The sequence below is a fragment of the Thunnus albacares genome, chromosome 13, assembly GCF_914725855.1.
Source record: "Thunnus albacares chromosome 13, fThuAlb1.1, whole genome shotgun sequence".
Classification (NCBI taxonomy): domain Eukaryota; kingdom Metazoa; phylum Chordata; class Actinopteri; order Scombriformes; family Scombridae; genus Thunnus; species Thunnus albacares.
The window spans coordinates 13,726,329-13,740,203 of record NC_058118.1 but is presented as its reverse complement, the minus strand read 5'-3'; the positions used below and the strand labels follow the sequence as shown (position 1 = coordinate 13,740,203).

The window sequence follows — 13,875 nt, the reverse complement described above, 5'->3', positions numbered from 1 at the left end:
ATTTATGTATTGCCATGTTTTATTCATTTATTTATTTATATATTTCTTCATTTCTTCATTTCTTAATTTATCCATTTCTATACATTTATTTCTACATTTATTTATTTATTTATGCATTTCTACTTTTATTTATTTATTTATTTTTTTCTACATGTCTACATTCAGTTTACACATTTATTTATTTAGTTACACTTATGTCAGTTAAGAGTGCGGCTCTGGATTATTCAGAATCAACAGGGTAAGTATGACAAAAATGTGTCCCTCATTCAAATTCAATAATGGCTTACAAATTTTTGAAAAATGCATTCAATAAATGTACAGATGTGTACAAGATCAGTTTAATGGACACATCCATTCAAAAGAGACTTGAAACACAATAATATAGCTTAATGTAAGGAAGTGTGTCAGCTTGTTTGTTCCTGAATCTACAGTATCCTGCTACTAAAGAGGAAACTGGTGTAATTCAGGGGTTTGAAGCACTTTTTAGTGGCTTTGTCGTGCACGCTCAAACCAAGACTAGCACAAAATGAATTGTTCGATGTCAGGAACTGTCTTTATGTGGGTCAAATTCCATATATGAATCAAGCATTTACCTTTTTCTACAGACCTTAGCCAAGAAATGATATGCATCACAACACTATATTGCTTATTTGTTCTTTACTATTATTTCAGTATAAATGCACACAATAGCTTTCTTGAGTATTCAGGTGTCATATTTATTTTGAATTAGTTAAGTTACATGCTTCTACTTTGAATGTGGAATCACATCAGGCTTTACATACTTCCCCACTATGGAGTTCTTCTTTTGTCCATTTGGAGTATATTAAAAGCACTGTTGCCTCATTGCTGCCCTCCATCAACACATGCAGACATTGCAGTCCTGTAAATCAAACATGATTCTTGGTCAGACTAGGAGGAGTATTTGGCCTGAGGGTGATGCAAGAGGAAAGCTCTTGAAATTCCCTCTGGACAGCATGAATTTCATAGCAATCTGCGCATTAGATTTCTTGTGTACAAGTGGGAATTTTGGCCTGATGGTGGCACCAGTTAGGATGAGTCTTTAAAACATGAGGATTTTAACTGTGATGACCATACATAGCACATTTAAAGGATAGGTTCACAACTTTTCAAGTCTCTCTTAAAACAACAGTCAGGTGCCAAATGAACCCTGAGAAAGGTTTGGCTCGCTGTAATCATTCCTCCTGTTCATACTGGATATTAAAAGATCCCCTTCAAGTGTGCTTTCATAGTAGTAAGGAATGGGGGCCAAAACCCACAGTGTGTCCACACAGTCATTTTGTGCAAAAATGTATTTAAAAATTGATCTAAAGCTTCTATGAGGCGTCAGCAGTCTGAGTTAGTCATATCAAATGGAGTTTCCCTGTTGAGCTGCGGTGGAAGTATAGTAACAGAAAGAGGGACTTAGGCACTAAAAAGACAGTGACATTGAAAGATATCTACTTGATTTTAATCATTTGGATCTGAAGCTTTATATTAGCTTCAGATAAACTTTTTAATACATTTTTGCACAGGAGGCTTGTGGATTTTGGCTGCCATCACTCTTCATTATGAAAGAATCTTCTAATAGTCGGTATGAAGAGGAGGAATGGTTATAGCAAAAAAAAACCTATTTCATTGTTAATTTGGGCACCTGACTATTGTTTTGAGACAGATTTTAAAAATTGTAAACCTATCCTTTAATGGAAATCAGGCAAGTAGTTCTTGATACCTTGTGTACAAAGTTGACACTTAAGCGTGAATGGCACAACGAAAAACATACATTTCATGGACTATGCAAAGTAAAAGAGTAAAAGAGACTGTTATGACAGTATTTGTCCTCCTTATAAGCAGCATTACTGTCCACATTTATGAGTCATCCTCTTAATACCATGAATATCCACCATGAAGTTCATGGAAATCCAGCCATTTCAAGATACTTTACTATGGACCAAACCACATTTTGTCATAATGTGGTTAGATAAAAGGCTTAGATCACATGAGGAATCGTCCTGCAGGACCCATGAATATATTATAAAATTACATTGGGTTAATCACAGGCATCTTGTTCTGCCCTGGAAATGTTGGTGAAGCTGACCACAAATTCCCAACACCCCGATTATACTGGTAATGGATTTGGCCACAGATCTACAATAACACATTACATCAACAAAGCATCACACTGCTCAGCCTCTACCACAAACCTGCACCTGTACACTACATGAATGGACTGGAAGCTTAAGTATTTACGTAGTACTAGCCATTATAACTTTCACTTGAATCCTTTTTATTTTTACTGCTACCATGCAGAATGGCACTAAAAAGTTTGTTTTTCTTTTTTTCAAACAATGTTGCAATATAAGGAGACATGACTGAGGAGAAGACAATGAATGAACGTGGTGTGCCTTCCTGTAACAAGTAGCACTATTGACTATTTCACAGCAATGAAAGCACATAGTTCAAGAGAATTTATCTGAAGCTTGTGGTGGCAACATACATATGCATTATCTGACTATGTAGCACTGTTAGAATCAGTTGTAACTATTACTGCAGCTATTTGATCTAATCTTGAGGTCTTGAGATATACAGAAATGCTACAAGAATACAGTGAATGAGCAACATGCCTGTACTGTCTGTGCTGTGTTCACTATTATCAGTGGTTCTTTGTATAGTGAAGAAATGTCTTCTGGCTACAGCACGGTCAAGGTCAGCTACAACATGTTTTTCCATTTTTTATGTTGTTCAATTTAACGATAAGATGAGACTGTTTGACATTTCACAACCCAAAACAGAGAAAGTCTGAGAAATCAGTTTTTCCCCCCACTTACTCATTAATCATTAATCACCTCCAGGTTGAGAACCTCTGCCCTGGATGAAGATAAAATGCCTGAACTTCATTTTGCTTTTTTGAAACAACCAACATCAAAAAATGTTCCTTTACTTCAAAATCATACAAGATCTCTGAACAGACACAAACAAGTCAAGCACTAGGAATCAAAAAATATTTTAATATAAACAAACTGGCAGTTTAAATAACTGACAGAAATATGAGATCTGTACAAGAAGATGTAGAATTAAACTATTTTATAGTTCAATTGTATGCAATCATTTCACATCCGGAATGAAGAATGGTCCACTTGAAGATTTGAAGATACAATGCAATAGTCTAATATGCATTTAGAAATATTACATAAATCACAGAAGTAACCACCATGCTCATTATTTCATTAACTTCAGAACCTCTGTGATGTTTTTTTCTCTTAGTAAGAAATGTAATACACACTTTTCAGAGAACATAAAAGATTTAAAACACAAAAAAATCTTTTTGGCATTCATCCTTATGTCTCAGAGACAAAAACAAAAGCAAACAGAGCTGTGGTCTTTTTATTCACAGAAACACTCCTTGTGTGTGGCACCAAATTTCTCTGTAAACTACCTTTCAATAAATGTGGATTTTAAATATTTGATTCACCTCGGAACTGACAGCCAACACCAGTTTTATATTTGATGAGCTTAAACCACAAGAACCATAAAAAAAAACTTTGTTTGGGAAAGTTTGGCCTGTATGAGTCAATATTAAAATTAAGTAATTTCTAACCTAAAACCCTCCAGAGAACATTGCGCCAGGATGGATCTTATGACTTTAGCAATATGACTTCTTGAAATAATGGTAGACTATATATTCTGTGGTTCAAAGCTTTAAAGGTCATTTGCAAGTAATTCAGACTTTGCACTAAATGAAGCTACAGATGTAGTTTCTCTTCCACTGTCAGTTGGGCCACTTTATCTTATCCATCAGTTTATCACATATCATAGTTTCAAAGTCTCAACTCCTACAATTGTACAATGATTTAACTCACAGAATACATTTGTAAATGAAAGGCTGTTTCTATGTGTAGGAGCCTATTCTCTGATCAAACTGTTATATTTTTTCAGTTTAACAGAGAACTGTAATCATGTCTTTTACTGTAAACCAGAGGAGGAAAAGACACCAAGTATCCAACTATAACTATGTGCCAAACTCCCAGGACAGGAAATATATCAATGCGACAGCAGTGCGGTGGGAGTACTGGAAATATTTTGTAACCAAAATAATTCAATACAACCAGATTTGTTAAAACCAGATTTGACACATGTACACAGTATGAAAAACAGTTCTCATCCAGACTCTTATTGACTCACTCATCAAGTCCTGACCAAATAATCTCTTTAAGCTGTAACACAATTTATGACTGCATGTTTCTTACATAACATGAACTTTTTCATGCACTTCAAATATGCCAAATTCTTAATAAAGATACAGTGAAGGAGAAATGTGATTATTCACAATCTGGAAACTGTAAATGCAAGTTTTAAAGTAATCATGTTAAAGCACTGTGTGTAAATGCATTCTCATGATAATCTGTTTTCTTGTGTGCATGTAAACAGGTGTCTCAATGTGGTTTCTGCAAAAAAAAAAAAGTAATAACTAGTAAATAAATATCAGATTTCCAAAATGTTTCTTAGCTGTATTTACTACCCATTACTGTGCCTTCAAGGTGAAATTGTGCATGCTTTCTACCCGTTAAGTACCTATTAGGGTGCCTCACTCCATTGCAGTCATTGTTGTCAAGTGTAATCTAAAAAAAACCCCAATGTGAGTAAAGAAAAAAAAAAACCTCAATTGCATTCAAAAATCACTGAAATTATGAAAAGAAAATCAACTGGTTACTTCCCACATTTACATCATAAATCTAAATACACCTCTCATAGTCTACTACAGACTACAATATCTGATAAAGTTACATAATTCTAGTTCTCATCAGTTGCACCAATTGTCTTGAAAAAGGACACATTCAGAAATGATCAGGGAATAATAATCTCAAATCCTTGCGCTTGCTCTTAAATCAGAGTCAAATAAAGGTATCATGCCTGTTCCAAAATAAGTGAGTTTCATCCTCTGACATGAAAGCTACCAAATGACCACAATGAATTCAGTCAGTATCAACCTACAGGTAACTTGTAAAATGAAGAAACACAATGATTTAAGGAATGTTGTATCCTAAGCCAAGTCATTTTTTGATCCCAATAAATCAATTTAGAGTTTTTTGGTGATTTAGAAGAATTCATTCTATATGAACCTTACTACTACCATCTATAACTTGTGGAAAAGGTTAATGTCATCCTGCCAAATGCAAATTGTCAACAAAATATAAATCACTGTTGATTTATGGTCCTCATTCATATAGTTTTCTTATTAGTATTTGTCCTCTACTACTGAGTTTCATTAGGGCAGTACTGCTATTAAAACAATTGTCATTATTAATGAATTTATGCATTTAATTTATTTTACTAGTTACCTGTATGTGTTCAATCGCTGACAGTAAGTGTGCGTGTACAACACTTGACACTCAGGACCCCCTGCTTTGTTCAGATCTTGGGCTTTTATATCCTCCAAAGATTATCCCATTTCCTAACACAACATCACCACTTCTGAGCTGCTAACACCTTTTTAAAAAAACCCATAAGTCAGTCAGAAAGAACAGCCACATTTCCCACTGTGGTAACTCTAAAGCCCCTCCCAGTGCGTGGTCCCACGTCATCCCAGTTGGATGTCGGCTCCTGGTGGAAGGATTGTTTGGCTGGGCATCGTGGTGTAACGTGGGTCCAGTTTGGGCACAAAGCCTTTAAAGTCCCTGGAGGCCTGTGTCCCAAATATATCCAGCACCTGTCGGTTCATGAGAGCAAACCTAGGAGAGGAGACACAAAATAATCTATGTAACACTCACTGTCATCTAAATAAGATTAAGTGAGGATCACTTAGGTTACTGACAATCTTGTCCTGTCAAGAAATTCCAAAAAAATGTTAGAATCTATTATCTGTAAATAAATAAATAAAGAGCCACTTTTCTCTGATATGGATACACAATTTTAAAATAAAACACTACTGACAGATTCCACACCAAATATCCTTACCTGCCCTTAGTTAACCGCAGCAGGAACTTCCAGTATGAAGGCCTGAGGTTCTGCACTTCCATCACAGCCTGTGTAACGATAATAAGTCATACATTGTTTCCTTACTCAGCAGAAAAATGTGTGTGAAGCACATTTAAGTGCGTAGGTATGCATGTTTGTTTATGTGTTACTTACAGCTTGAAAACAGATAGCAGTGGAGATGGCATATATGACTGTGTCTGCCTGAGGAAAGTAAGGGAACCGGCCGGCCTCAATGCCCTTGAAGTACATGGTCTAAAAACAGAGATTATTCCACGTGCTGTTAATGATAAACTGACCAATCCAGATAAACTATAGATAAGCAGACACGTATACCAACATCTAAGTCAACTTGGCAACAACTACCATTTTCAAAACATTTCTACATGGCTCTGAATAAAAGCAACCATACTGCAAGTAAAGGCATACATGCAAGATTAAGAAGTTGTACATATAACATATCTATGTGTATAGTGTGCAATCCAACCACAAAAAATAGGAAGTGCTGCTCTAAATGCTGTTCCTTGATGATAAAGATCATTCTGAAGTGGCATTATAACTGTCAAAATGACTGATAATGGTTTAATACCAAAATGGTAGACAAGACAAAAATTGTGCTACACAAGATGAAAGGAGAGATCATTAGCTGCACTGATGCATCCTCCAATCTCTATCAAGAAGCAATGTCTTGCATCAAAACAACAGTTAAAAGAAATAGGTCGGATTAAGGGTCGGAGAAAAATTCAACTGACCTGCTGCATGTAAACACAGATTTACAACAACTAGGTTACTGCATATAAACATACTGATTGTACAAACTGTGCAGTGTAAAATGTTCCCTAAAATTCCTAAAATGAACTGATATCTGACTCTAAAAGAGTCTTTGTGGTCATGTATGAAGGCCTCTAAGTCATTTTTTAACTAAACAAAGAGATGTGTATCAGTGACCCTAACAATACTATTTTATATTTTAAATTTTTTTATTTATCATTTGAGGTGATTTTTATTTTGTATGATATTCAGTCAATGTCATTTATCCTTCCTTGAGATGCAAGATTAATTTGTGTTTGTATATTTTCTTGATAATGCAATTGTATTTTTACTCCAATCAGTTGCATTTGTTTCTGTGATGTTATATATGAATCTATATATGAATATATATATTTTTTCTTTTACCTCCACCAGCTTTGAGAAGAGATACATGGATATCGTTGTGCTTTTGTAGAAGAACATTGAAGTTCCAGCCAGAAAGCCTTGAAAGACAGAGAAAAAAGGCAAAGAGACAATTGTCCAGCAGAGTTAATCAGCTGAGAAATGACAAAATCAGAGGAGGATTGTTCAAAAAAAGCATTTTATTCGACAGTTTACACAATCTTACCAGCTACCAGTGCATGGAGTTCATCGTCAATATCACGCATCCAGCGCAGCAAGCAGCTTGTTCCCTGAGTGAAAGAAAAACAAACAACATAATACTCACAACACAAGAAATACTAAGATAGGAAAGAAATGGGGAATGCTAGCAAAGATTACAGATCAAATGTGTCTTTGAGGAGACGGGAAACACAGAAATATATATTGTAGATATTGATGATATATTCTGATATTTTGGCACAATTGTTTGTAAATATTTTTGCAAATAAAGCACCTGAAAGCAAGAAAGGAAGCAAAGAAGAAAAAAAATAAGTAAGTAAAGAAAGAGAAAATGTTGTCAGAGGAAAAAAGAATAAACAAAACAATATAAAATGTACCTTGTAGATACTGACGAAAGACCCTAGAAAGGCTCCTAGCTGGAAGTTCTCTTTGTTGTAGAAGACGGACGGGAGCCGTGAGGGTTTAGAGAACATCTGTCTGAATGCTGAGGGCACTTTAAGACAACACTGAATCAGGTATCCAACACTGAACATCCTGACAAAACCCTGGACAGAAGAAAAGACAAAATTCTTAGATGTAATTATAGAAGAATATAAATAGAATTTGAGCGCTGTAAATCCATCAACACAAAGAGTAAGATCTTGGGTAAGAAAATGTCTTACTTTAATACAGTAGGAAATGCAGTTGTCCTGGTAATGCTTACAACATCTGTGTCGTGGACCATGTTTGCATCTGGATTATTTAAGAAAAAACATTTTATTAAAAAAAGAGTAAATACTGAGCAACCTGTACAAGCCAATGTGTTGTTGTGCATCTGTGTACAAGTGTGTATTCCCTCACATTGACTCTAACAGTTCCCTGGTGTACGCTACCAGAGTTTTCCTCCTGGGGTTGGGCCTTTCTGTTGGCGCCTGTGAATCCTCGGTCTCTACAGCAGCTGTCCTCTCAAGGGGCCTTGTGTGAGCGTGCTCTGCCACCGCAGAGTGAGATGGAATCTCTTCCTTGCCAATGATGAACCTGTGAGAGAAAATGCACACCACTTCTGTGAGCTCTACCAAAACACCGTCAAGTATATGAATAAAGACATCAATAGGAACCAGGGCAACTTACTTTAATGCAGAGAAGGCAAAGCCTTTGAGACCATCTTTACTCCTGCAGTATGAAACACACATTTTAACTCGAAACATCAGCTCTTGTTTCATAATAACAAATTGATCAATATCCCACATTTCACTGTAACAATCTGTGCTGCTCTGACCTGAAGAAGAACATGTAGAGAGATGCAGTGATGCAGAACAGCAGCACCTAATGAGAAGCAGAGACAGGAAGAGGGAATCAGGACAGCAGGTGAAACGTAAACAAATCATTTCACCACCATGATGGGGAGAGCCAATAAATACATGAAGGTCATCAGTGGCTATTTGTTTATTTATTTGTCATTTTTAGCAACAATCCAATTACTGTCATCGACACTGAGGCCATATTGAACGTATGGTCAAACCGAGACGACAGTGACACATTTGATCTTCGAGAGACAAAGACTGCTATCAAGTTTAATAGAAATTTACTTCATAATTTGACACATCTGATCCCAAATCTTTTTATAATATTCAATGACACAAGCACATGTATGTCTTTGTCGCTTGAAATGGACAAACACATTTGACACTGGCAACATGTGCAAGAAAACTGAGCACACTCTATCGCCTGACCTAAAAAAAGTGTAACTGGGGCGTATTTTCTTTCTGCAGCTATCAATCGAGCAGTGTTTACCTAATGTGAAGTTTAAAAAGTGTTTAGTCATTAGCAACTCTATTCACAAAGAAGCCAGTTATTTCTAGCAGCCAAAGCTTAAATAGAAGCTAATTTACCCGAGGAGAGACAAGGCCCTACTGTACGCAACTATTATTCAGCTCCCTTCACTTTCAGCTCAACCAAACCTTTCTCTCGTCTTACCTCGCCATGTTTAATGGGTTTGATGATCCCTCTTGTCACTCCCATACGGAACAAGGTCTCAGTGGCCTGACAACAAGAGTATTCTGTTACATATATGCTGTGTGTCAAAAACAGACGATGTGTAATATAAATCTAATGTACAACAAAAAAAATGTTGAAAAGAACAGAGAAGCTCTTACAAGATTTGTCATGTATATTGTCAGCAGTCCTCTCCTGGCATGGGCGAGAAAGGGAGAATAAATAAAGATTCTCAACAAACACACTGTCTATATTTCCAATACTTTAGATGTGTCCAATAACTTAAAAAGCTCCAGTGTTGTACTTGAAAGACTTTTTTTTTAAAATTCAAAACACAGGTTGACTTTCAGACAGTAGGGGATGAAAGCTAAATATAGTTAAGTAAATATAGAAAGTAGACAGGAATCTCACCTGCTCTTGCGCTCCAGGAGGATGGCAATATAGGAGGCAGGCAGTGCTGAGCCAAACCCAGCAGACCAGGAGTAAAACCCTCCCAGCAGTTTCCTTAAATCAGAAATATTCAGTGTTATTTCTGTGGGTGTGTGTGTGTTCTTAACCTGAAATAATGGACTCAAGCACACAGTCAGCACTGAGCTTCTTTTAAGAAGCAATGTTTTGCTCATAGTCCTTACTTTTTTTAAATCAAAAGATAAATATTATTTAAAAGGCATATTTACAATAGTTATATGGCCATGAACAGTCTATATAGTCATCTTTAATTGTGAGCAGCTCTTTGACCATAAGCAGCTCCAAAATGCTTTTGCTTTGTTCATGTTAGGAGCAATTAAATTCCAATGACCCACTAGTCCACAGATGCATCAATTTAGCCTCTGAAAATCTTACATTTATTGCATCTTAATTTCAACTGAGCTGTCTGCTGGGATACGACACTGAAGTTAGTTTCCTATTCACAGCTTCCAATTCAGGGTTAAGGGAAAAGTTAAGAGAGACATAAATATTGATATTTAGTGGTGGATTCTCCATTTTTTCACCACTTACACTTATGAAAGAGTGTTAAGCCTCATTTATACTCGCGCAAGGCACCGTGGCGTGGGCCTCCACAGATAGCGTGTGAGCTACGCGCATGCACAGAGGTGTTTATACTCAACGCGTTGTTCGGGGCGGTATTCTCTGAGACGCCAGGGGGCGTACAAACAAAATATTCTGTGAATAAGCAAGAAGTCAACGAGTGTTACTGGAAGAACCTCATTATCCTCAGGACTTTCAAGGTCCAGGCTGAGTACAGTTCTTAGATTCTGAGCTTCAAAATATGACATGTAACTTTAATATACAAAACAAATATTGTGCTTTTTAAATATATCGACTCACTAGCATAATTCCATATTCAAATGGTCTAGGAAGAGAAATAAAAAGTCAGATAGAACCTCATGCTCACATGGTAGTAACCCTATGAGAATGATACTGGCATGAATTCTCATTCATATGCTATTTTAACTTGCTACTGCTCATAAAATAATGTGTCATAATACTTCATTTCGTTAGACACAGTCATTAGGAGAGGCTATTTGAACTAGTGATGTTTTTTTTGTAAAATAAGCCACACACACAAACATTGTAAAAACAAAAACCTGTTTTAAAACACACACACACATTTTTGTATTGTTTGCACGATAAAAACAAAACTATGTACAAAGTGCAGTTGTCTGTATTGTATTCCTTTGGGAAGTCTCTGTTTTATTTGGGAAGTAAATTAAAAGGTGCACAACCTTTTTAATTTTAACCAAGCGCTGTGACCAAGTAGGTCTATCTGCAGACTTGTAGTATCTATATGACACACCTACATTACTACATTACACACCCACTTGGTTAGGTTTAGGCATGAGCAGTGAGATGGTGAGAGGGGTGGATCTGGACCTGTTCTAATGTGGCCTGAATGGACAAATATCAGTGAATTCGCAAAATAAAATCTGAAAGTGGGGTTAAGGCTTTTGCTATGATGTCTAACACTCTATCATAAGTGTAGCCTAAGTGGGGGGAAAACTGAGAATCAACCACTAAATATCAATATTTATGTTTCCCTTAACCCTGAATGGGAAGCTGCAAATTGAAAAAAAAGAGAAAAGCTACAATGGTGCAGTGAGAAAGAGTGAGAATGTACATAGACACCTGCTAACCTGAGAATGCAGAAGAAAACAATGTAGAGACCTCCATTGGCAGTGAGGAAAGAGGAAGACTGTAGAATCTCAGGGAGGAGCCGTTTTATGTAGTAATCCTTCTTCCTTCTCCTTAGAACTGCTGCTATCTGCAACACAATAAGGTCACTGTCAGTCACTGCTGTCACAAATCACTGCACGGAAGCTGAGCAAACTTGTTGTTCAACCGAGGTAAACTTTACCCTTGAAACCTAAGCTAACTAAAGATCTGAAGATACGAGATAAGCTTCCGCATGTGACACCAAAAACTGACATGAGAACTTGACAAAACTGGATTTGACTAACTTTTACGCTGGAATTCGTCTGTGTGTATGTCAGATGTTATTTACAGTTAACTAACTTACTGTTTAATTAACATAAGTGTACATTATGCTATGTTTTTAAAGAGTAGCATGGTGCCTGCAATGTGTCTGACTTTGTGCACGTCCATAAACTTGAACTTGAAGCTAGTTAAGAGTGTCAGTTAATATTTACGACGTTTTTCCAGAACTTAGGTTAGTTAGCCTCACTTGGTTGGCTAATGTTAGCTAACTTTAGCTTCAGAGTCTAACCTAATGTTACATGTCCAAATATGTGAGGTCAAACGGCAACACCTACCAGATAAAGAGGGGCATATATTTTAAAGGAAACCTCCAAAGCACCCCTGGTTACATCCACGGCAGACTGCACACACGACGGGCTCCAGGTGTGACCGATCTCGTAGCAGCTGTGCGGTATCTTACTGAGAGCAGCCATGTCTGTATTCTGACGACCAAACAGCAGAGAGGCGGCGACGCGCTACCGTGCGCGTTCACTGTTTGGAGGGGGGGCGAGGGGGTGCGCGGTCACGCTAAAGGATCGTGCACGGCCATGATCAATAAACTTTATGCTGGATCAGTGATTAACTGTAGATTGGTGAATTATTGTCCCTATCCAGTGTTTTACTACGAAACCTTCATAAAACAGTACACTCTTCTCACTTAGAATATATTTTACATATTTTTATTGTAAAATCTTTCTTCCTTTTTACATTATTTTGGACTACTTAATTGTGTGTATACTTTTAACTGTTATGCACCACAACACCGAGGCCAAATCCTTGTATGTGCAAACCTACTTGGCAATAAACCTGATATAACTGATCATAATTATCATCATCAATAGTCTATAGAACTGAAATGGACAACTGGCGCAGCTAAAATTTAAATTAATTTAAGGATAATAAATTTACAGGTAAATGGAGAATGATAACAAAGCTACAACATATTTAGACTATTAATAACTTATTTATAACTTGCTATTACAATCTGCTTTTCAGGTAAAAGTTTTAATTTACTTACCTAAACTACTTGGAGACTAGATTCAGCTTTAAAAACGTTTGCTCCTTCAATAAATTCTCCAAACCTGAGTTCTCCAACAGATTAGTGTAACTGGGGGGACAAGATCAACATTCATTAAAACCACAATCAGAAAGATTAAGAGATTTGAGTGATAAGATGTAAGAGGTCTGTTCAGGTTCAATTCCCCACCTACTCACTGTGGATAGAACTTCAGCCAAATGCCGGTTTGTGAGGACAGTGTAAATCTGCCTAAATCTTCGACTAAATGCCTAAATCTGGAATCAGATTAGGCTTTATCTGACACAAGATGTTAACCATCACTGTATAAATTGCGTTAGGCCTTCTCTCTCAACTGGAGGCTTGTGGAACATACACACATGACTTTGGGATATTTTGCCTCTTTTGTTAGACTGTAACATACATAACAGCACAAACATTATAGAGCCACTAATCATTGTGGCTTGAAAACAGCACGGAAATGTGACAGTTCTGACTCAGATGAGCTGAGATGTATTACCTCAAGTTATAATATTAAATAGCCAGGAGACAGCAAGTTGAATTTCCAGAGATTTCCATCATTCAGAGAAGCGCTGTGCTGGGGCCTGACTGAGAATAAATTACAGCACAGGTGATCTTGTGGAACAAAGTGTTCTTTCTGTGGGCTTGGATTTCAAGGGGCATGATAAGACAGACGAGAACACACTCAACTCCTGAGCTGAGGGACTTGACCCAGATGACCCACAAGCACACCACAGAATAATAACAGTACTATGGGTGTTTATTTTCAGCCTTGCTTCTTTATTTTCCTGCACCCAAAGCACGCTGTCTTTGCACTAAATCACTACTGCGCTTGGGGTACAGATTGTACTGACAGATTTGTGGGGATTATCAGAAATAGGAAACTCAGGGATCAGAGCCAACAAAACAAATGAGGGGGACAAGACCAGAGTGACTAGAATATTTATGCTGTTTGTGTATCACCACAGTGTCCTGCGTTTGCTCTGTAATGACATCAATTCACCTTTTTCTCAACAACTGTACTGCACAGAGCTGGTCAGCAGGTGTCA

At 37.0% G+C, this 13,875-nt stretch overlaps 1 protein-coding gene across 1 annotated transcript; it reads right to left on the bottom strand.

The window, feature by feature from the left end:
- Positions 1-2,985: 2,985 nt before the first annotated feature.
- tmem135 (transmembrane protein 135) lies at positions 2,986-12,257 on the bottom strand. The gene is made up of 15 exons (XM_044370940.1): positions 12,087-12,257; positions 11,451-11,578; positions 9,727-9,819; positions 9,477-9,510; positions 9,298-9,363; positions 8,600-8,646; positions 8,452-8,493; positions 8,182-8,358; positions 8,004-8,073; positions 7,719-7,886; positions 7,349-7,412; positions 7,147-7,223; positions 6,127-6,225; positions 5,953-6,020; positions 2,986-5,726 (listed from the first exon to the last, which is right to left on the bottom strand). The coding sequence occupies exons 1-15, from the start codon at positions 12,222-12,224 to the stop codon at positions 5,576-5,578; spliced, it is 1,422 nt and encodes a 473-aa protein (XP_044226875.1). The 5' UTR covers positions 12,225-12,257; the 3' UTR covers positions 2,986-5,575.
- Positions 12,258-13,875: the final 1,618 nt, after the last annotated feature.